This window comes from Myotis yumanensis, unplaced genomic scaffold (assembly GCF_028538775.1).
Source record: "Myotis yumanensis isolate MYYU_CA2020_CCGP unplaced genomic scaffold, mMyoYum1.0.hap1 SCAF_22, whole genome shotgun sequence".
In the NCBI taxonomy this organism is placed as follows: domain Eukaryota; kingdom Metazoa; phylum Chordata; class Mammalia; order Chiroptera; family Vespertilionidae; genus Myotis; species Myotis yumanensis.
In genome coordinates, this window is record NW_027223773.1 from 10724070 (window position 1) to 10745681 (window position 21612).

At 39.1% G+C, this 21612-nt stretch overlaps 1 protein-coding gene across 4 annotated transcripts in view; it reads right to left on the reverse strand.

Annotated features, from left to right (window-relative positions):
- BRINP3 (BMP/retinoic acid inducible neural specific 3) overlaps positions 1-21612 on the reverse strand; it is a 227914-nt gene that overhangs the window by 72575 nt on the left and 133727 nt on the right. For all 4 annotated transcript variants that reach the window (XM_070401317.1, XM_070401314.1, XM_070401316.1 and 1 more), the window contains 2 exons: positions 12279-12469; positions 6383-6573 (listed from right to left, as the gene is read on the reverse strand). In XM_070401317.1, the coding sequence (XP_070257418.1) occupies positions 6383-6573; positions 12279-12469 (382 nt within the window). The remainder of the gene's footprint in view (positions 1-6382; positions 6574-12278; positions 12470-21612) is intronic.

Sequence of the window (21612 nt, forward strand, 5' to 3'; positions counted from 1 at the left end):
TACATAAATTCACCAGAAAGTGAGCCTTCGTCTCAGGTTCAGTGAATTTTCATAAATTCCAATAAATGGATTATTGTACTGTAGTTTAGTACTAACAAGCAGTCTGCCCTTTTGTACCCCCTCTTTGATTCCCTTTGTAATAACCAATTCTTTTTTTAAAAATATATTTTATTGATTTTTTACAGAGAGGAAGGGAGAGAGATAGAGAGTTAGAAACATCGATGAGAGAGAAACATGGATCAGCTGCCTCCTGCACACCCCCTACTGGGGATGTGCCCACAACCAAGGTACATGCCCTTGACCAGAATCAAACCTGGGACCCTTCAGTCCGCAGGCTGACGCTCTATCCACTGAGCCAAACCACCCAGGTCAATAACCAATTCTTTAGAAAAGGGTAAGGGGACCCTGACTGGCTGCTACTCTCAAATTGTTTTTCCGTATTAGAGCTTGCTGCTGAGTCCTCTGTCTATAGGCCTCATCTTGTACTTGTCATTGTAGGCTAATTAATAAAGTTAACATCTGTATATCCCTTAAAATGGGCGAGGCACTGTTCTCAGCACCTTAAATATACTAAATCTTTTAACATTCATGACGCCCATATAACATACGGGATATTATTATCTCCCTTTTACAGACGATTAAACGGATAGGGAATGTAAGTTAATTCAAGTGAGATCATGCAATCAACAGGTGGAGAACTGGGATGCTGACCCTGGGTCATGTGACTCCGGAATCAGGGCTCTTCATTGCTGGGCTCTCCTGCCTTTTTTCAGACATCATGTGACATCATCATGTGACACGATGAAATAGGAAGTGGGTACAAGGATGCAGAGCAAAGGGAACTAGGAGGCTGTTTCTCCATCAGGTATTGAACTCTATCCCTGGGAACGCAGTAGGAAATTGAGAAAAACCCGCGGCAGCCAATAATGGCTGATTATTATCCATTGACAGGTAGATGGACCAACTTTAGAGCACTGTGGGGGAGGTACCATATAACTTTTATTTCTTTCATTGAACTTAATCTAATATTTAGCAGCATTCATGCAAAAAATATGGTTGTAGGGCAGTGATGGCGAACCTTTTGAGCTCGGCGTGTCAGCATTTTGAAAAACCCTAACTTAACTCTGGTGCCGTGTCACATATGGAAATTTTTTGATATTTGCAACCATAGGAAAACAAAGATTTATATCTTTGATATTTATTTTATATATTTAAATGCCACTTAACAAAGAAAAATCAACCAAAAAAATGAGTTCGCGTGTCACCTCTGACACGCGTGTCATAGGTTCGCCATCACTGTTGTAGGGGGAGGAGGACAAGAAGAGGGATGAATATTCAGAGCACAAAGTACTCTGAATGGTACCACAATAATGAATACACGCCATTATGCTTTTGTCCAAACCCACATCATGTACAACACTAACAGTGATCATATGTAAACCAGGAGCTTTGGGTCATTGTAATGTTTCAACATAGGTTCCGATTGTAACAAAGGTACCATTCTGATGGGAGATATTGATGATGGGGGAGGTGATGCATGTGTCGAAGGAGGAGGTATAGGGGGAATCTCTTCATTTTCCTGTCAATTTCATTGTAAACCTGAAACTGTTCTAAAAAAAATAGACTCTTCATTCAAAATGAAACAAAAAACTCCAGGGAGCTCATAAACCATGCACGCATTCCAATCCCAACTAAAAGTTCCTCACTTTACTTCCCAGGGCTGTTATGAAATGTGAGATAACCAAATCCAGCCTTTCTTTCAGTTCAGACACTGATGAGTATGAAAAAGATAATTTTGAAAGAAAATGAATTCCTATTCGCTCCATCAAGGGAGAACACATTTTCTCCACAGAGGCTGTCAGATACACCGGGAAACGCATTCAACACAGAGCCAATCTGTACCTACTTCAGGAAGAAACGTTTCCCTTCTAAGCACCTTGATGACGGGCAGCTGATATTTCTCAAATGCACCAAAATCCGTTCAACAAATATGTGTGGAGTGTCGCCAGGCCCAGGACTGCAAGCTCAGTGCTGCAGGCGTTTCGAAGGCGAGTTTCTGCCAAAGAGCTTTCCCTATCAGCTTCGCTGAAGGAGTTTCCTAGCTCTGCTGTGTCGCAATCATGGATGTTTGGAGAACAGTTACGTGCAATAGACAGAATAATTATACAAGAAAAGAGCCACCGTGAGTCCTTATGAGAAAGCAAGCTGCTTCCAAAAGAGGGTTTTGTGGCTTCTCCCCACTTCTTTGAAGAGCTGTTATTCTGCTACCAAGAGGCAGAAGGAAGACGAGGCTGTGGAAAGATAAAGGCCTGTCGGGGATTCCTGGGAAACTTCTCAAAGCCGTTTCGGCATCTAGGCCCTGGTCGCCAGCGCTCACCTAATTTTAGAAATCGGAAGCTCTGGGTAGCTGCCGTGTCTGATGGCTACAACCCCATCAATCCTGCTCATGCTGGGTGAGGTTCATTTATTTTCAATTAGCATTTATTGAGTTCCTATCTTGTACTGAGCTCCGGATGGAGAGAATGGGAGATAAATAAGCTACTTTTTTGGGCGGATACAATAAGCGCTTGATAACTATACATCAAATATGTATAGCTAACCCAGGTGGCGGGCTCGATCCCCAGTGGGGGGCGTGCAGGAGGCAGCCGATCAATGATTCTCTCTCATCATGGATGTTTTTCTCTCTCTCTCCCTTCCTCTCTGAAATCGATAAACAACATATTTTTTTTCTGTTTTCTTTTTTTAATCCTCACCAGAGAATATTTTTTCCATTGGTTTTTAGAGAGAGTGGAAGGGAGAGGGGGAGACCGAGAAAAACACCAATGTGAGAGAGACGCATCAATTGGTTGCCTCCCATATGCCCCCGACCGGGGCTGGGAGCCTGCAACCCAGGTACATGCCCTTGACCGGAATCGAACCCGGGACCCTTCAGTCCACAGGCCAATGCTCTATCCACTGAGCCCAACTGGCTAGGGCTAAAATATCATTCTTAAAAAAAGTGTGCATGCAATCCAAGCAACCTCCTCAGGTGCACATGGATCACACACGTGTGGGCCCAGAACCCTCCCCTGGAGCTGCCACCACCGTCCCGGCTGCAGCTGAACCTGGACCAGAGAATCACCAGGCCTTTAACCTTACAGCTAACCCAGAAGAGAACCCCATTCAGTCCTAAATTAAACCCTGAAAGGCTGCCTGCCCTCCCCTCTCTCCCATCCCACCACCTCTTTCTTGGGCTCCCTATGTACTTCTGGGACTATATTCTGAGCCATGTTCTTGCCAGAGGAACAACCTCATTTCCTCTTTTTCTTAGTTCCAGCACAGGGTATGTGTACATCCTTGCTCCACTTAACTATGGGGCCATGTCCTGAGAAACGCATCAGTAGGCGGTTTTGTCCCGCCATCATAGAGTGCACTTGCACACAACTAAAGGCATCACCTACTCCCAGAATGGCACGTGCTATCCTCTCATCTGATTGGCAGCTTGGTAGGTTTGTTTACACCCGCATCACCGCAAACACATGAGCAATGTCTTGTACTAAGACTTTTCGATGACTACAACATCACTAGGCCATGGGAAATTTTGCTCCCTTATAATCTCACAGTCCCACGGCCATAAACACTGGCCATCTTTGACTGAAACATGGTTATACGTGGCTGTACTTGTGTTTACAATCCACCCCGGTATCATTCCCATGCTCTTCTCCGTTTCCTCTCCCTGGTCTAAAACCTCACTTTCCCATCCCCAGCCACTAGATACACACTTTTATCCCGTTTTTAAAATATATATATATATTTTCATTGATTTCAGAGAGGAACGGAGAGGGAGGTAGGGAAGGAGGGAGAGAGAGAGAGAAACATCAATGAGGAACAGAATAATTGATCCACTGCCTCCTTCACGCCCCCTACTGGGGGATGGAGCCCGCAACCCGGGCATGTGCCCTGACAGGGAATTGAACCGTGACCTCCTGGTTCATAGGTTGACGCTCAACCACTGAGCCACGCTGGTCTGGTTCGACACATATTTTCTTTTTTTAAAAATATATTCTATTGATTTTTTTTACAGAGAAGAAGGGAGAGGGATAGAGAGTTAGAAACATCGATGAGAGAGAAACGTCGATCAGCTGCCTCCTGCACACCCCCTACTGGGGATGTGCCCGCAACCAAGGTACATGCCCTTGATTGGAATCGAACCTGGGACCCTTCAGTCCACAGGCCGGTGCTCTATCCACTGAGCCAAATCCGTTAGGGCTCGACACACATTTTCAAACATTTCCATTATGTGCTCTGAGACTCCTTCCCCTGGCTAATGGACAGCGAGCACTGCCTGCAGTCCTCTTAAGGTGAGAGCGTTTCTCTCCCCCAGAGCTGCCCTCCCATCACTCAGAAAAGCCACTTTCCTTGGGGTCTCACGTTCACAGCTAGATCAAAGCTTCCTAAAGCCTGATCATCCCTCGTAATAGCACCAGAGCCTAAGAAAAATGCCTGCACACTGTGGTTTCCACCATTAAAACACGTGCCTGTGCGATCCAAGTTCTCTCGTGGGAGAAGAGTGTACGTACGAGTATCCATTAAGTCTTCACATGAACTGTGAATGAATATTTCTCTCTCAGTATGCGTACAAGAAGCTCTACTGTATAATTCTACTTGGTGCTGAGCAAAAAAAAAAAAAAAATCAATAGCCATATAATAAACACACTTACAACAATGATGTCTTCTATTAGAAAATACACTTTAAGTTCTTGTTTATATCATTGAAATTGATTTCTGAAAAAAAAAAAAATCCATTTCTCCTCAGCAACCTCAAGCTAAGTATCTGTAACAATACCCTACCTTACAATACTTTTAAATTAACTAAAACATCTTTCATGCCAGCTACATTTTAATCTGTCCAGCATAACTGCTATTTATACATTTGCTTACTCAGTATAACTTAAGTCCTACAGTCAGAAGTAAACTAACTATAAATGTGTGATTTACATGTACAGAACTCGTTTTCCCAACCTCATCCACTAGCAATACTGAAGATGGGTAGTATTATTTGAGTAACCCTTAAGCTAAAGATATTTCTATGTCACCTCTATTCTCTCCTGTACATCATCACAAAAGATATTTCTTGGGCTAGTTTTATCTAGCATTCCCAGATAGTGAAGGCCTAGCTTTTAAATTAGCCGACCAAAAAAAACTACACAGGTTAATTTTAAACTCATAAAGCAAGAAAATACATTTAAAGACTGTTTTTTTTACAATAATAATGAATTGTCGCAGTTGAAACAAAAAGAAAGTTCTCTGTATTTTATTTTATTCTTGTGAACTTAACCCAGGATCACACCAGCACACTATGCCAACTCCCTGGTCTGTTAGCATTGCAGTGGCTCTTAGCCAAAGCAATACGTGTTGACCTAAATTGCCAATGAAATATGGCCAAAAGTCTATTGTTTTGGAAACCACAATCACTTTCTCTCTCTCTTTTGAAAAAAATAAAATATTTTTTAAAAAGAGACTCATTCTCCCTTTCTCTCAGCTTTGGTAAAGATAACCTAAATATAGTCACAAGCAAAGGACTTCAGTGAACACATGAGGTTCATCCACGAATTCTAGATTATGGTGTATCGTGACTTCTAGAAAGTCATAACCAAACATCTGTACCTCATTTTAATAGCATTGGGGGAAAATACTGCTTAAAGCAGACTTCTTAATGACTGTTGTGTCATTGCCCACTTTGAGTCATGCCTGTCTAAGGACAATGTTCTTAAAATGCATAAAATAAAATATGAAGATTTACCCCAAAAATCAATGTTATTAAAACAGTATTTTTATCTATGCACAGTCTGTGAGGAGCCTGTGTATCCCAGGATCAACTGACATAATTCAAGGACACTCCAGTTAATATTTTGCCATGAAGAACCTTGACCCAATTATTAAGTTAAAAAAATTACATCAAGACACACACTCCATTTCATTTTCAATGTATTACATACCTCACGACAAGAGGGCATGTTGACATAATTCTAGAACACCATTATTTAATTCAGTGGGACATGCCAATAATCAGAGGTGGATTTTGTTATTGTTGATAATCCTCACCCCACAATATTTTTCCATTGATTTTTAGAGAGAGCGGGAGGGAGGGGTAGAGACACAGAGAGAGAAACAGCCATGTGAGAGAGACACATTGATTGGTTGCCTCCTGCACAGGCCCCAACCGGGTGGGAGATCCAGCCTGCAATGGAGGTACGGGGCCTTGACGGGAATCGAACCCGGACCCTTCAATCCTCAGGCCGATGCTCTATCCACTGAGCCAAACTGGCTAGGGCTCCAGATGGATTCTAGAGATAGGAGAGAGAATGGCATGGCGGACATGGGGGGGCGGACTCCCTCCTACCTTTATGGCAGTGGATGCAATCTGGATGTGGTGCAGCCTCCTCAGGGTGCTGTCCCTGTCGATGAAGTAGGAGGCAGCAAGCTGATGCAGCGTCTCCAGGGTGACCGAGGAGCTGTTGGTGCCGGAATCAGCTCCTTCAGATCCTCTGCTCAGCTTCCGCTTGTCCACAAAAATGGTGAGCGACTCCTCTCCTGCATTAAACGGATGGGACATTATTCCATTTCCCACTAAAATCCAATTTTTCAATTCCCTGCAAGGGAGGAAATATCAGACACAGTGAAACGAAAGAGTGATAAACAGCAAGAGGGCAAATCTTTTATTTATTTTTTAAAAATATACTTATTGATTTCAGAGAGAGGAAGGGAGAGGGAGAGAGAGAGAGATAGGAACATCAATGATGAGAGAGAGTCATTGATTGGCCACCTCTTGCACGCCCCCTACTGGGCATGTGCCCTGATCTGGATTCGAACCCAGAGCCCTTCAGTAGGCAGGCCGACACTCTATCTACTGAGCCAAACCAGCAAGGGCCAGACTGGATTACTGTTTGCAGTTATTGCTTGTGCCATCATGGATGCAAATGTGAGTAAAGGTCCAGTGTTGAGAAGAACCATGGGCTGTTCATGAGTGACTTCCGTTAGCCTGGGTATTGCAGAGGAAAATGCTTAGCTCAGTGGGAGACAGGCAAACCGGATATGCCATGATCTAGGACACGTCTGGAGAGTCATGGCAACGCTACAGCCATTATTTTGCTTTTCTCCTCTAACAGGAAGACAGCATGGTCCAAAGAGGAGGCACCAGAAAGGATCATAGGGGACCCAGGTCAACATAGATGACACCAGGAATACACAGTTCCTGTTACAGTTACAATCCACAGATTTTTAAAATATATATATTTTGATTGATTTCAGAGAGGAAGGGAGAGGGAGTGGCATAGAAACTGCAATGATAAGAGAGAATCATTAATCTGCTGCCTCCTGGGCATGTGCCCTTGACTGGAATCGAACCGTGACCTCCTGGTTCATAGGTCGACGCTCAACCACTGAGCCAGTGGCTCAGTCACTGGGGCCACAGAGATTTTTAAAATTGCAACCAAGCTAACCCTTCTAGGTGGGCTGTGTTTATTGTATCATTACTACTAACCTTGGGTTTGTCTACTGACCTGTAATGTTTACCATTCCGCCCAGAATGAAAAGAAAGAAGTGTGTTTAGGGCCGATGTCTTCCTGGTCATTCTATTTCCTTCCACTCGAAGATCTCCCTGTGAATATCTGTTTTGCTTTTGTGCGAGTTTTACTTCTAAAGTACGGCTATTTGAGTAGAAATCCTTCTTCCAGAAATAACCATTGCAAAAGTAGCTTAAATCTAATTGTAGGCTTTCCTTTCGATGTGTCCTTTTAGTTTAAAAATGTTATTCTATTTTCGGTAAAGACAGATCTGATTATCCCGTGAACTAAAATCCGTGGGTTATTTTGAGGATTGCTGTCCTTTTAGAAATTATATTTCAGCTCCCACCGTGTTTGCTTTGCTTTTGCTACCGATGACCATCCTTCTTTGGTCTAATATGTTAAAAGGCACTCGTTCCGATAATATCTATCTTTCTACTAAGATAATGTTATAGAAAATAAGCGATTTGAAAAGCAAACAGACATAATGGGGGAAAAAACAATCTTAGAAAAATAGGCTTCTGACAAGAAGCAGAACCAAATATATAAAGACAGTAAAAAACAGACATGTTGGCTTAACACCAATTGGCATCTGCGAAGTATTACAGGAAGGGAATAGCAAGCTTTATGCAGCTTTGAGAAAGAAACATCGTATGTTTTATAAAACACTCTGAAGGAAAACTGACCTTATGACTATTAACAGGAGCCTCCCAAATACATCTGAAATGTTTCTAAACAAAATTGCCCACCGTACCGTATTCCTCTCTATGGAACAATAAAATGTGGGGTGGCGGGGGAGAGGAATTGGAAATAAATAGTTCCAAGGTTAGCTGAAATGAATCCGCCCTGAGTGAAATATAAAATATAATTAAGTTACTTCTATTTTGGAGCTGCTTACCAACAATGCTATAGTGAACATTTCTGTTGTGTATGGTTAGCAGATTCCTGCTATTCTTTTGGTGAGACGAATTCTCAGAAGGGAGATTTCTGGAACACTCAGGAGCACTCTACATTTATAGAGAAGCTCTAAACAGTGCTCTTCAAACGTAATGTGCATATAAATCACCTGGAGACCTTGCTAACGTGTGGATTCTGATTCATTAACCTGAGATGGAATCGGAGATTCTGCATTTGTAACAAGCTCCAAGGTGATGCTGGTACTGTGGGAGCGTGGACCACGCTCAGGTAATGAGGCTCTAAATCACAGCACAATTTATTACCAGTTTCAAAGTCTGTCTTTATCAGTGACCTGTGTGTTCCCCTAAGGAAGGTCTTGGGTGTTTGAACTGTTACAGGTAACTCAGCACAGACTTGTCAAACGAGTGGGCAGGAGATTTATCTACCTTAGCAAAGGGCCATGAAGAAGAATAAAAAAAATATATAATCAACTTTATAGGACTCTAAACTGAACATTTATCTTTGACTTAGTGTCAAGGAATCTTATGACTAAGATCAACTGACATAACAATTTTAACCTCATTTCCTTCATTATCTTATTATTGTATCTTATTATTGTTTACATAAGTAGTTTGAAGTCCTTTTAGTCAATAACTGCTTACAATGAAAATGTAATGCACAGTATTGCTTTAATTTCATACTTTTTATTTTGTTTACCAGAGAAACATGAGAGATAAAGATGAGAGACTGAACAAGAGAGCAAGACAGAGAGAGGGAAAGAGAGAGAAAGAGAGAGGAACCAATATAATTAATCTTAAGTAGTATGAGTAAATACTTAGTTTTTAAAAAAATATATATTTTTATTGATTTCAGAAAGGAAGAGAGAGGGAGAGAGAGATAGAAACATCAATGATGAAAGAGAATCATTAATCGGCTGCCTCCTGCATGCCCCCTACTGGGGATGGAGCTCCCAACCCAGGCATATGCCCTGACTGGGAATTGAACCTTGACCTCCTGGTTCATAGGTCAACACTCAACCACTGAGCCACACAGGCCAAGCTAAATAGTTTTAAACACCAGCATTCCAGTATTTTTGCTCCTTTAGTGCCATTATTTTAACGATTCCATGGGATAAGAAGCTTCAGAAATTATTTCTTTTCCTTTCAGTTCTTTTTCTTAAAACAGAATATGCATCCTCATAGAGGAAATAGTGCCATGCATTTTCAATAAGTCTTCATATTTCCTTAAGAAATAAATTACATATATTTTTGACAGATTTGCTTTCTTAATTAGGTTAAACCTAAACTAAAATAAATGTGTACTTCCTAACAAGAGACCAAGTGAAAAGGAGAAAGACAGCCATTAGTCAATGTGGAAAGTAGGCAGAATATGACATGGAATGAAAATCTGTGGATATTTTATACAGAATGTAATTCACACAGAGATAAGTGAGAATTGGCTATTTCTGAAATTAAATGAGAATATTTACATTTCTTATATTTCTTTGTAATGTAAGAAAATAAAAAAAGAATCTAATTGATATTCAATCCATATGGCATCTTATGGGGAGAGATAGAGAGAGAGAAACAAGGATGTGAGAGACACATTGGTTGGATTGGTTGTCTTCAGCATGAGCCCCACCCAGGGCCAGGTATCCTGTCCCCAATCTGGGCATGTGCCCTTGACCGGAATCAAACCCAGGACCCTTTTTCTTTGTTGTATGTCTATATTCATCACACAGATACACTTTTATTTCCATATGTGTCATATGTTTATCTTAATGAAATTTATTATAACAACAGTCATGAAATATAGTTCTTGGCTAGGAATCAATATATCCCGAGAGTGCAATCTTTTTCAAGATTGATTCTGCAAATTGAGGAGCTTATTTTAGATATTTAAGCAGTGATGGAGTTTAGATATCATTATAAGAAGAGAAGCAGCTGAGTTTCTATATTGATAAATAGCCTGGAAGCTATAAGATGAAATAAATGGAGAAAATGACATATATATTGAAGAAGGCTTTTTATAATTTATTTACCCCTATAGGAAGGTAATTCAATCGCTGGCTTTATCTATCATAAAATACTCCATCGAAGGCTTCAGATTTGCTATCCAAAGTTTTATGTCTAAGTCAATAATATGATGTCCTAAATTACTCTTTTTATTTATTCATATTTTTATTTCTTTCCTTTTCATCACTCTAATACTGATAGTGACTATTCTACACTCAACTTGTTTTAAAACATGTTTGAATTTAGTTGAAAATCTTGTTACTCATGCAGTCCCTAGTGACAAAATAAATGGCAATGTGTTTAAAATGCTTGCTCTACACATGGCATTCGTGGTGTGTTAGTATTGGAGTTGTTTCCTAGTATGAGTTAGTTAAGGACAGTGAGAGAGAATTAACTGAAGTTATATACCACCAATCTGAATTTTTTTTAAAAATGGAGTAATACAATTTCATGCCCAGTCAGGTAAAACGTACGAAGATAAAAATATACTTGCAGCAACAAGAAAGCTTTCGTGTAATTACAACAGCAATCATTCTAAAATTGCCTAAAATCAACCTGGTACACATGTTAATTGCAAATAGCTTATATCCATAAGCCACTCTAATAATTTCATATATTTTAGCTAAATTATTAACATCACACAACAGACACCTGAGGAGAAATCTAAATAACAGTGAGAGGAGAGAAAGAACTCCAACAGAAAATACCAGGAACACTAAATCACTGGGAACTCAGAGATTAGAAGGTGAGTGAGGGTGGCAATTCCAACAACCCTTGTATAAAAGGACTGAGCAAGCCTTTGTAAATAACTGAAGCACAGAATTTTGAGATCGCCTATTGCGATCCTGGGAAGAGTCAACCTGTCAACCTGAAGAAGTGATTAATCTCACACAAAACCTACAAAACCAAAACTAATCTTAAGCCCCAAATGTGGCATCCATAATGTGAACGCAATGAGACAAATCAAAAAGTCACCGTGATTTTGCAACTAAACAAATAAATGTCCATGAGAATCCTCTACTGTTTGACCTCTCTGTGTTCGCTCTGTCCCTTCTTTTCTTATTTGGAGGATATATTTTATGCCCTGAAATTCTCCTGAATCCCTGTACTGCTGAGAGTGGCAGGGAAGTCTTATATGTGATTTGTTTTATTTTGTTTTGTAAATCCTCACCCTAGCATATTTTCCCATTGATTTTTAGAGAGAGTAGAAAAGAGAGAGAAAGACAGAGAGAAATACTCATGTGAGAGAAACACATTGATTGGTTTCCTCCTTCATGTACCCTGCCCGGCCAGGGCCCGGGCTGGGGAAAAGCCTGCAACTGAGGCACGTGCCTTTGACCAAAATTGAACCCAGGACCCTTCAGTCCACAGGCCGACCCTCTATCCACTGATCCAAACCAGCCAGGGCTATATGTGTTTTGAAACCACTGGATTTTTTTAAATGAGACCCTATGGAAATAATATTCTACTGTTACCTCAGCTTTTATTGCATCAATAATAACTGGCATTATTAAGCCCAATAGACACAGCTTTCTCAGAATCTTTTTTCATAATCATTAGGATATGTTGCAACTTTCTGGCTGTCCACACTTTTATAAAATCACTAACATAAACTAAGTGATATTCATCTACCACACATGGTACCATTGTCAACACCACACAAGGCCTTTAGAAAGAACTCAGTGAATGTGTTGAATAAGTTCATGAGGGGATTCTAGAATTATTCAAACTGCAGCTCTCTGGATTAATCGACACTTTTCCTTCACCTATACAGTTTTACACACAAGCACACACAGGCACAAGTATTTGCAAAGAGTCGTACCTCCCAGAGTAGCAGAGAGCAAGAAATGGGTCCCATATTTCTTGATAAGGTTTTCTGTGATTTGCTGGAGGGTAGGCCGACGTCCCAAAAGTCTGATGTTACGGAAGAATTCGGGGGCAAGAGGCAGAGGGGAGCCGAGGAAATTTCTTCTCTCAACTGCCAGGTTATTTACTTTCCAGCGGCCAAACTCCCTGAAAAGCAAATTTATTTTTTATTCAGAAATACATAATCTAGCTGAAGGCTTTCATTTGTCAAGTTCACGTGGTAGTTTAGCTGGGGTCACTAGGTTCCTTACAGCACTCCTTACTTATAATACTATGTCACATGTTCGGAGTAGGAGAAGCAATATTTATCCATTTATTGAATTGGAGTACATATTCTAAAACCAGGTCATGTCGAGGAAAAATAAAGCCACATAAGCAGTTCTCACTGATTCCCCACCGCCCCAAGAAGCAAGCACTCTTAAAAAAAAAAAAGTCATTTCATTATGCATAGAATTTGAATGTAAAGTTGTTAAAAAGGAAAAACTAAAGTAATATTTTTTCATTTCTAAGGGAAGTTGAAAAAAAAAGAGAATGAATTTATTTTCATTCACTCTAATGATTCCTTTATCTATTCACTTTAGAGGGAAAATATAAAAACTCAAGGACATTCTGAAGCTGTAGAAGAATTTTAAAAGCCTGGTCAAATGGAAACTGTTTTCTGTTTGGTTAGGTGTTGTTTTTTTTTTACAATAATTATTGTGGACAACATACTTTGAAACCCAAACTCAACCTGAGTAGCAATTTCTCAAACTGCAGAATGACTTTTAAGGGATACGCCAAATTTAAAAAATCGCAGGCATGGTTTTAAAACGGTTTTAACAAATTTGTCATTTTCTGAAATCAGTTAATAAAACCAATTCCCCCCGCCCCAAAAGCATTTCATTAATAGTTTACTATTTACTATCTATTATTTCAAAAATCTTGCTAATAATATAGACGAGTGTAGGAAAACCTCTGACCTCAAGGGCTCAATGATAATAAGCGAGATAAAATGGGGGCGAATTCCTTGCAATTCAGAGACTTTAAAATATTTGTATGTGAGCCCGGCCAGGGTGGCTCAGTGGTTGAGCATCGACCTATGAACCAGGAGGTCACTGTTCTATTCCTGGTCAGGGCACATGCCCGGGGTTTTGGGCTCGATCTCCAGTAGGGTGTGTGCAGGAGGCAGTTGATCGATGATTCTCTCTCATCATTGATACTTCTATATCTCTCTCCCTCTCTTCTTCTCTGAAATCAATAAAAATATTTTTTTTAAAGTAAAAAAAAAAAAAATTAAAAACAAATCTTTTTATGTCAAGCTATCAAGATTAAGGGGTTATTAGTTGGTTTTATTTGCTTACTTTCTAACAAGATCATCTAGCACAGTGGTTCTCAACCTTCCTAATGCCGTGACCCTTTAATACAGTTCCTCATGTTGTGGGGACCCCCAATTTCATTGTTACAAATTGAACATCATTAAAGCACAGTGATTCATCACAAAAACAATATGTAATTATATATGTGTTTTCCGATGGTCTTAGGCGACCCCTGTGAAAGGGTCGTTTGACCCCCAAAGGGGTTGCGACCCACAGGTTGAGAACCGCTGATCTAGCACATCATGACGGACTCAGAGCACTTTGACCTTGGGGTAACGTGAGAAACAAGAAGGACCCAATGACTGTGCAGACGTTGCAGTCTTGGGGTGCAGTGTTTTTTTCTTTCCTGAAGATTGAGGTTCACCTGAGTTGCAGCTAGACCAGGCATTCACTACATTTTGGAAAAAAGAAAGCCACGGGGTGCCGGATGGAAAACACGCTGAAGTGTATGGTTATCACAAGAAGAGCATTTTCCTGAGGCTTCTGGGGGATCCATCCCAGCAGACGCGTTATGCTGATATTAACTAAGAGCGCTGTTGTATGGAAATAATGCCGCCTGTTCCCTGAAGCCTTCCCACCATAACGCTGGGCATCTCGGATGAAATAGGCCCGATCATTAGAGTTTAATGTAACTTGGCCCTTTTAGAGGCGCCGCTGTTCTGTAGAGCACACAAATGGGCCATCACCAGCGCAGCCAGAACATTACTTTGAAAATGTTTTTGTTGGCACGAAGGAGCCTCTATTAGTTGATTAGAGTTGCATGTTTGCTGCTCAAAATGCTGACCTGCGGGCGTCCATTATTCCGTGTGTCCACGTAATGTGTACTTTTCTGCCACAATAGGTATTGTCATTTATCCTGACCCTTCTCCTGACAAAGCCGGGGAAACAAGAATGGTATCAACACATTCTACTTCAATAATGCTTACGTCATTGCCACATTGCTGTTAACCTTTTTTTTTTTTGAATTAGTATTTAAGTTCTACGTAAATACATAAATGTACTCATTGTATTTAAAATATACTCACTACTGTGATTTCTTTAAAATGACACATGTATAGTTGGTCCCCCCCCACTATAGGAGCTACTACTGTTGATATTAGATATTTTGGACTCAATATCAAAGGGAAAAGCAGCATAAAGATTAGATGATGCAGCCCAGCCAGTGTGGCTCAGTGGTTGAGCGTCAACCTATGAACCAGGAGGTCACGGTTCGATTCCAGGTCAGGGCACATGCCTAGGTTGCGGGTTCGATCCCCAGTGTGGGGCATGCAGGAGGCAGCTCATCAATGATTCTCTCTCATCAATGATGTTTCTATCTCTATCTCTCTCCCCCTGCCTCTCTGAAATCAATACAAATATATTTTTTTAAAAATTCGATGATGCAGTTGCTCAAATATCTTTATCTGTTCATTTACACCAAATAAAGTGGCTTGTTTAAGCCCTAAAGAAGATTATTACATTACCTTTCACAATACTACACTGGTTGGCTTATAATTTTAATTCTATCAATATTCATTGAAATTTGCAGGCACTACAGCATATTAAAACCAAATGTAATACCTAGCACTAATCCACTGCAAACAAACATAGCATAAAAATCATAAATGTACTCACCAATCTTCAGTAGTAATAGCCTTCTAGTTATATCTGTAAAATCATACCGATCTTAAGAAATGCCACTAATAATCAATATTCAGGTTCCCTGATTGCATTATGTGCAACGACTAGATATAAAATTAGCTCCTTTGACATCCTTTCGGTGTAGCTCCTGCATCTCACAAGCGATGCCATCTTCCATTTGGCCTGGAAAAGGGAAAAGTTCCCAGTGGCCTGGAGGACAGGGGCCCTGAAGCCAGCGCTGTTGAAGCAGCTGAATGCTAACCAGTTGGCATTGACTTGAGACACCGAGGCCACATCTTTTATCACTTCCCAGTCCTGGGGGGCTTTAAATCTTGGAAGGTATTTTTGGAGGAGACTGGGGATTTCGCAGCATAAGTCGATGCACATAAAAGCACATGGCAACCATGAGTTATGTACCGTGTTTACATGCAGGGTTTCTGGGAAGCTCCATTAATGACTAGGGTCTTTGGAAGGAGCTGCCAAATTCTGAGTAGATTAGAGGGCACAGATTAGCATGATTGCACAAAACAGCGCCCCTCCCTGCAAAGCAGCAAGAATGCCTTGTAGCTATGGCATCTTTAAAAAAAGAATTTTTAAAAAAATTGATTTCAGAGCCGTAGGGAGAGGGAGAAAGAGAGAGAATCATTGATCGGCTGCCTCCTGCACGCCTCCTACTGGGGGTCGAGCCCGCATGCAACCCGGGCATGTGCCCTGGCCAGCAATTGAACCCCGATCTCCTGGCTCTAAGTTGATGCTCAATCACTGAGCCACACCGGCCAGGCACTATGTTCTCTCGACTACAGCATGAAATCAAATACAATGGCAGTGGGATTATAGAGAACTTTTTAAAGAATGGTCTGGTGTGGCTAGTGATATGTACTTCTAGTTCCTAAAATATTTTTAGGGCTGTGGAATGACTGAAAGTTATTTAATTTTATCTTAAATCATTTTAAATCATATTCTGTAGTATAACAGATAGGGTCCTATTTAAATTTTTATGAAAATAATGCAGAATTCAATTATCATGGTCACTGCCATTATTCCCAAAGGTAATTAATTTAATGGGATATCAAGGTGCCACATGTTTGTATGATCACAGATATAAGTAATATAGTAATTTATATTATCCATGTTTGAATTAAACCACTTGTTTGAACAGAGGCTAGCAAAAGTGTTAATGTAAAAAATATACATGCAGTCCTGACTGGTTTGGCTCAGTGGGTAGAGCGTTGGCCTGCGGACTGAAGGGTCCCAGGTTCGATTCCAGTCAAGGGCATGTACCTTGGTTGCGGGCACATCCCCAGTAAGGGGTGTGCAGGAGGCAGCTGATCGATGTTTCTCTCTCATCGATGTTTCTAAGTCTCTATCTCTATCTCTCTCCCTTCCTCTCTGTAAAAAATCAGTAAAGTGTGTGTGTGCATATATATATATATATATATATATATGCACACACACAGACACACACACACTATCAATGAATGACCTTGTATGTTGAAGAGAGAGGGGTTATGTAATAAGCAAACTCATTTCTTTCTAAATTTTGGAAGTACATTTTAACATCTGTTAGCACTTATCACAATTGCTCATCAATCACATACATATAATTATACAGATTTGGTAATTATTGATCAGCATAGAGAAGCCAAGGGCAGACACACTGAGCTAAAATAAAACACCCACTCTGGTTCTGTTCTCTCTATAAAAGAAATAAACAAATATAAGGTCTCCATTTTCACACTTCTAACTTAAAAAATAATTCTTTATCTTGGTTAATAAGTGGAAAATATTTAAATATGCTGGGGGAGGTAATGCTAGTTTTTCAAAAAACAATGGATTTAGAAGTCAGATAGCTGAAGTCTCAACTCCCATCCTCACCAATTCAATTCACAAAATTCAGAGCTCTATGAATGTTAGCAAGTTGGTAACACATGTAAAAATACTTCTGGATGTATACACTGTTTAGCTGTGTTTTATAATGCATGGATTTGAAAGACATATAAATTTAAAATTTCAACATCCAAAATGAATCATCATAATACCATCCAATGAGGGGAGGCGATTCCCAGGCATAATCTTATGGAGGAGGCAACCATACTCTCATAATTAGACACCATATTTTAATTTTCCAAGTTTGAGCATTAGAAGCAGATGGAAGTTAACTTTTTGTTAAATTTAATAGTGAGATCATGCCAAGAAGATCCCCAGAGAATAATTAAATTAATTGTTTGGCTTTAAAAAAACTGAATTTATTGGCAACATGGGTTAATGAAATTATATAGATTTCAGGTGCACAATTCTATAACACATCTGTACATTGTACTGTGTTTTCACCACGACAAGTCAAGTCTCCTTCCCTCACCATTTATCCCCCTTTTTCCCTCTTAACCCTCCCTCCACCCCCCTTTCTCTTCTGGAATCACCATGCTTGTTGTCTGTGTCTATGAATTGTTTTTATTTATTTATTTTTGTTTGTTTAATTCCATCACCCTTTTCACCAAGCCCTGCACCCACCCCCCCTTCCTCCCGATAACTGTCAGTCTGTTCTCTGTATCTATGAGTCTATTTCTATTTTGCTTTTTAGGTAATTTTGTTCATTATGAGTGAAATCATATGGTACTTGTAGAAATGGTAGTATTTGGGTGTCCACATAAACATAAATTAAATGCTGTAATGACTCTTCTGATGAGATTTTAATGACAAGGTTTGATAAGACAGACAAATTTTGCATGGGGTTAGGGTGCTGTGGAATTAAAGGTGACCATGCTTTTTATAAAGCTGATGTATTCTACTTAGAAGGCTGTAACTGGACAAAACAGAAAAAATAATCAATAAATACCGAAAAGGAAGGGGTAAGAAAATATAAGTCAAATGTGAGGAAATCAGGCTGCTTTCTAATGGAATTATTAAATGGACACTGAAAAAAGATGAGCTTTTAATATCAAAAGCCAGCCATTTTTTTCATTTATTCATTTTAGACTAAAAGAGCAATGAAAACTTCTAACAAGCAGCCTCACTCACTCTGGTCTGAGCTTGAGTCACTATTTTATTAATTAGGTGTTAGGACTCTTCTGAAACAACGAGGTCAATGAAAAGTTAGTAAAGCCGGAAGCCCAGATGGTGCTGAATTCACCCAACTAAAGAGGACTCCCTGGATGTGGCTCATTCCCATTGCTCAGTCACTCATGTGATGCGTGTGAATATCTGACAAGCTGGAAAATTGCCGGTCATTGGCCCAGTCGATGGAAGATGACTCAGTTCTTCTAATTACAGGCCCAGACACAAAAAGTACCTTCTTGTTCCCGCAGGTATTTTTAAAAGCAACTAACTCTATAATAATAATTAAAAACTAACAATCAAAAGAAAATTACAGGTAGTTTAATTTTTCCCGATGAGTTACTAATTCAAGTAACCATTCGCATAAAAGTTGGTAAGTACATAGTCATCTAATAGAGAAGTAATGCTGTGTATACAATAAACTGATGAAAGAAGTTTAAAACACGGAAATATGTACAGAGGAAAGGTTCTATATTCACACATTTTGCACTAAATTATTTAGCACTAAATAACTCTGAATAAATCCTTTATCACATAGATCCTTATTCTTCTATGCTATAAAATCAAGCATATGGACTTAAAAAATTCAATGTCTTCTGTTTTCCTTTTCCTTCTGATTTCCTCATTTAAATTTATATGACTGTGTAGAAAATAATTACACCCTTAAACTTCTCAAGATTAAATAAATCTCAAGATATCTCATGTGGACTGGTAATACTTGGCAAGGACTTACATATGGAAAATTCTCCTGTAGCATCATGTCATACTCAGACGCTTTAACAATAAAATGTTATCATTTGCTTTGCAATATCCAACTGATGCTCTGTGAAAACAAAGATCACTGCAATCAATCCTACCTTTGCATCGATTTTCTTGCTGAGGACTCACAATAATGCTGGAGGGCACTTGTAATTATTATCAGTATTTTATAGATGATGCAATAAGGTGCAGGAGAGATACTTGCGGGCTCTGAAAGAGTTTATAAATCAGCCCTACCCAAGGGAAATATGTTGTGGACCAGGAACACTACTGATAGTGGGAGGGTGACATTATCGAGAGGGAAGCGAAGAGAAGGTGGTCAGCCATTGTGGAGGCCAAGGGCGCATTCTGGATGAGAATAAAGCGTGGCCAAGGATAAACATTATGGCTTTGAGAGAAAACAAAGGGATGTGATTTATTCGTAATATGACCTTGTGAAAAGCATATCTTACCTCTTCAAGGTAACAGATTCTTTTGGAATGAAAGCTAAAGGAGGGGATAAAGGCAGGTGTCCTATTTTAGGGAAAATGGTCATGACCTTGATCTACTGGTTCAAGTTTGCAACGTAGCAAATGTCTCTGTAGTCTGTCTGGGTAGAGCAGAGTTTTTTGTTTTGTTTTTTAATTTTTTTTTTTTTGCTAGAGCTCACTTATCTTTGCACAGATAATCAAGATTCATTGTACAACAGCCCAGTCAGAATGAGGTAAAGGGACCCGATCAGGATAAATGGTTGACATAAATGTTGCATCTCAAAAGTAGACGGGTAATTCCTATGCATAAAATTCATAAAATATTTTTAGGACATTCAATTAAAAAGCGCTATTATAAGATAATATATTACCTCAATCTTTATCATTGCTCGATTTTTATAGCCTTGCTTAACAGGGAAAATTGCAATTGACAGTACTAATTTCTCAAATAATAAATCATTCCCATGAAAAATATATGGTACTGAGGAGAAACGGGTTGAGTCCTTGAGTCTCTACTGAATGCAAAATACTCTGTCTTGTGTAGTCTGTTTTGTCACTTTTCAGATCTGACAACCAAGGCCTAGTTAGACTTGATTAAATTATATGCAAAACTGGAATTGAACTTAAAAGTTAAAACATATAATTTATATTAAAACATTTTTAGTGTTTTGTTTAATTGAAAGTATTGTGAGGAACTGAATGTCCTATTATAGACTTCTTTAAATAGATCCTAAAAACGAGAACAATGTTATTAGTCAAATCTAGAAGAAAAAGTCTGTTCTGTCTAAATATTATTGTTACACTCCCATTTCCCTGTGTCTACGCAAATAGGCTTATACATAGAGGCACTTAATAAATTTTAATAGACAAAAAGAAATGCCATTTACTAGTATTTATTTAAGCTAGTTATTATCATAGTATGATGACATTTTCTCCTTTAATTCAAGTTTTTCTTTTTGTAATGAAAATGTTTTTCAAGTGTAGATTATACTCATCAGTAATGCTAAGCATGGCTTATTTCTAAAGAAAAGCTTCTGTATTTAGAAATAGTTTCCTTTTTTCCCTCTTTTCTTACATCTGTGCATTGAAATGGTAACAAAAAGACCATGAAAACAATGAACAAAGTTTCCTTTTACAGCAAAATGGTGGAATGTCTCTGCCATGGAAATAATTAAATCCACTGGACTAAAATGAATCTTTTAAAATATGCTAAACTGGCAAGAAAATCAAAGTTCCTCAGAAGCAAGCGTGAAAAAGCTAGAACAGAAACATCAGAAAATAAAAATAAGAAAATATTTAGACTGGACAAGGCTGTGTGTCAGCAACCCCTGGATAATCTGAAGTCGTTCCAAGCATGAAATTTGTAATCTCAGATGCTTACATCAGAAACCAAAACAAGACTGAAAAGGAGTTAGATCTACACTGTAATAGAAAAATAAAACATAAGCAAGAAAGAAAAAAGAAAAGATAGAGAAAAAGCAATAACACCAAAAAGTATAATCGAATCAATAAAGACAAAAGTTGATTCTTGGATGTGGACAACAAAAGTCAAAACAGACAAACTGGACTACATCAAAATTAAAAGGAACCAAGCAACAAAGTACAAAAGAAACCGAATGAGTGGTGATATCTGCGAATCATATATGGGATAAGCGGTTAATATCCAGCATACATCAAGTCGTCCTGTAACACAACAGAAACCAGCAAATGAAAAGAACCTGATTATAAAACAGTCAAGGCACTTGAATGGATATTTCTCCTTCGAAATATACACAAATGTCCCACACACATAGGGAAAGATGTTCAATATCACTAAACATTATAAAAATGATACCAGTCTAGTGAATGCTCAAATGCCTAGGGCAGCGATTTTCAACCTTTTCAATCTCACAGCACACATAAATTAATTACTAAAATTCTGTGGCACACCAAAAAATAGATTATATTTTTGCCTATTTGGCAAAAAAAGGATACATTTTATTCATTCACACCATATGGCTGCAGTTGTATTAGCTGTTGCCATTTTTTTATT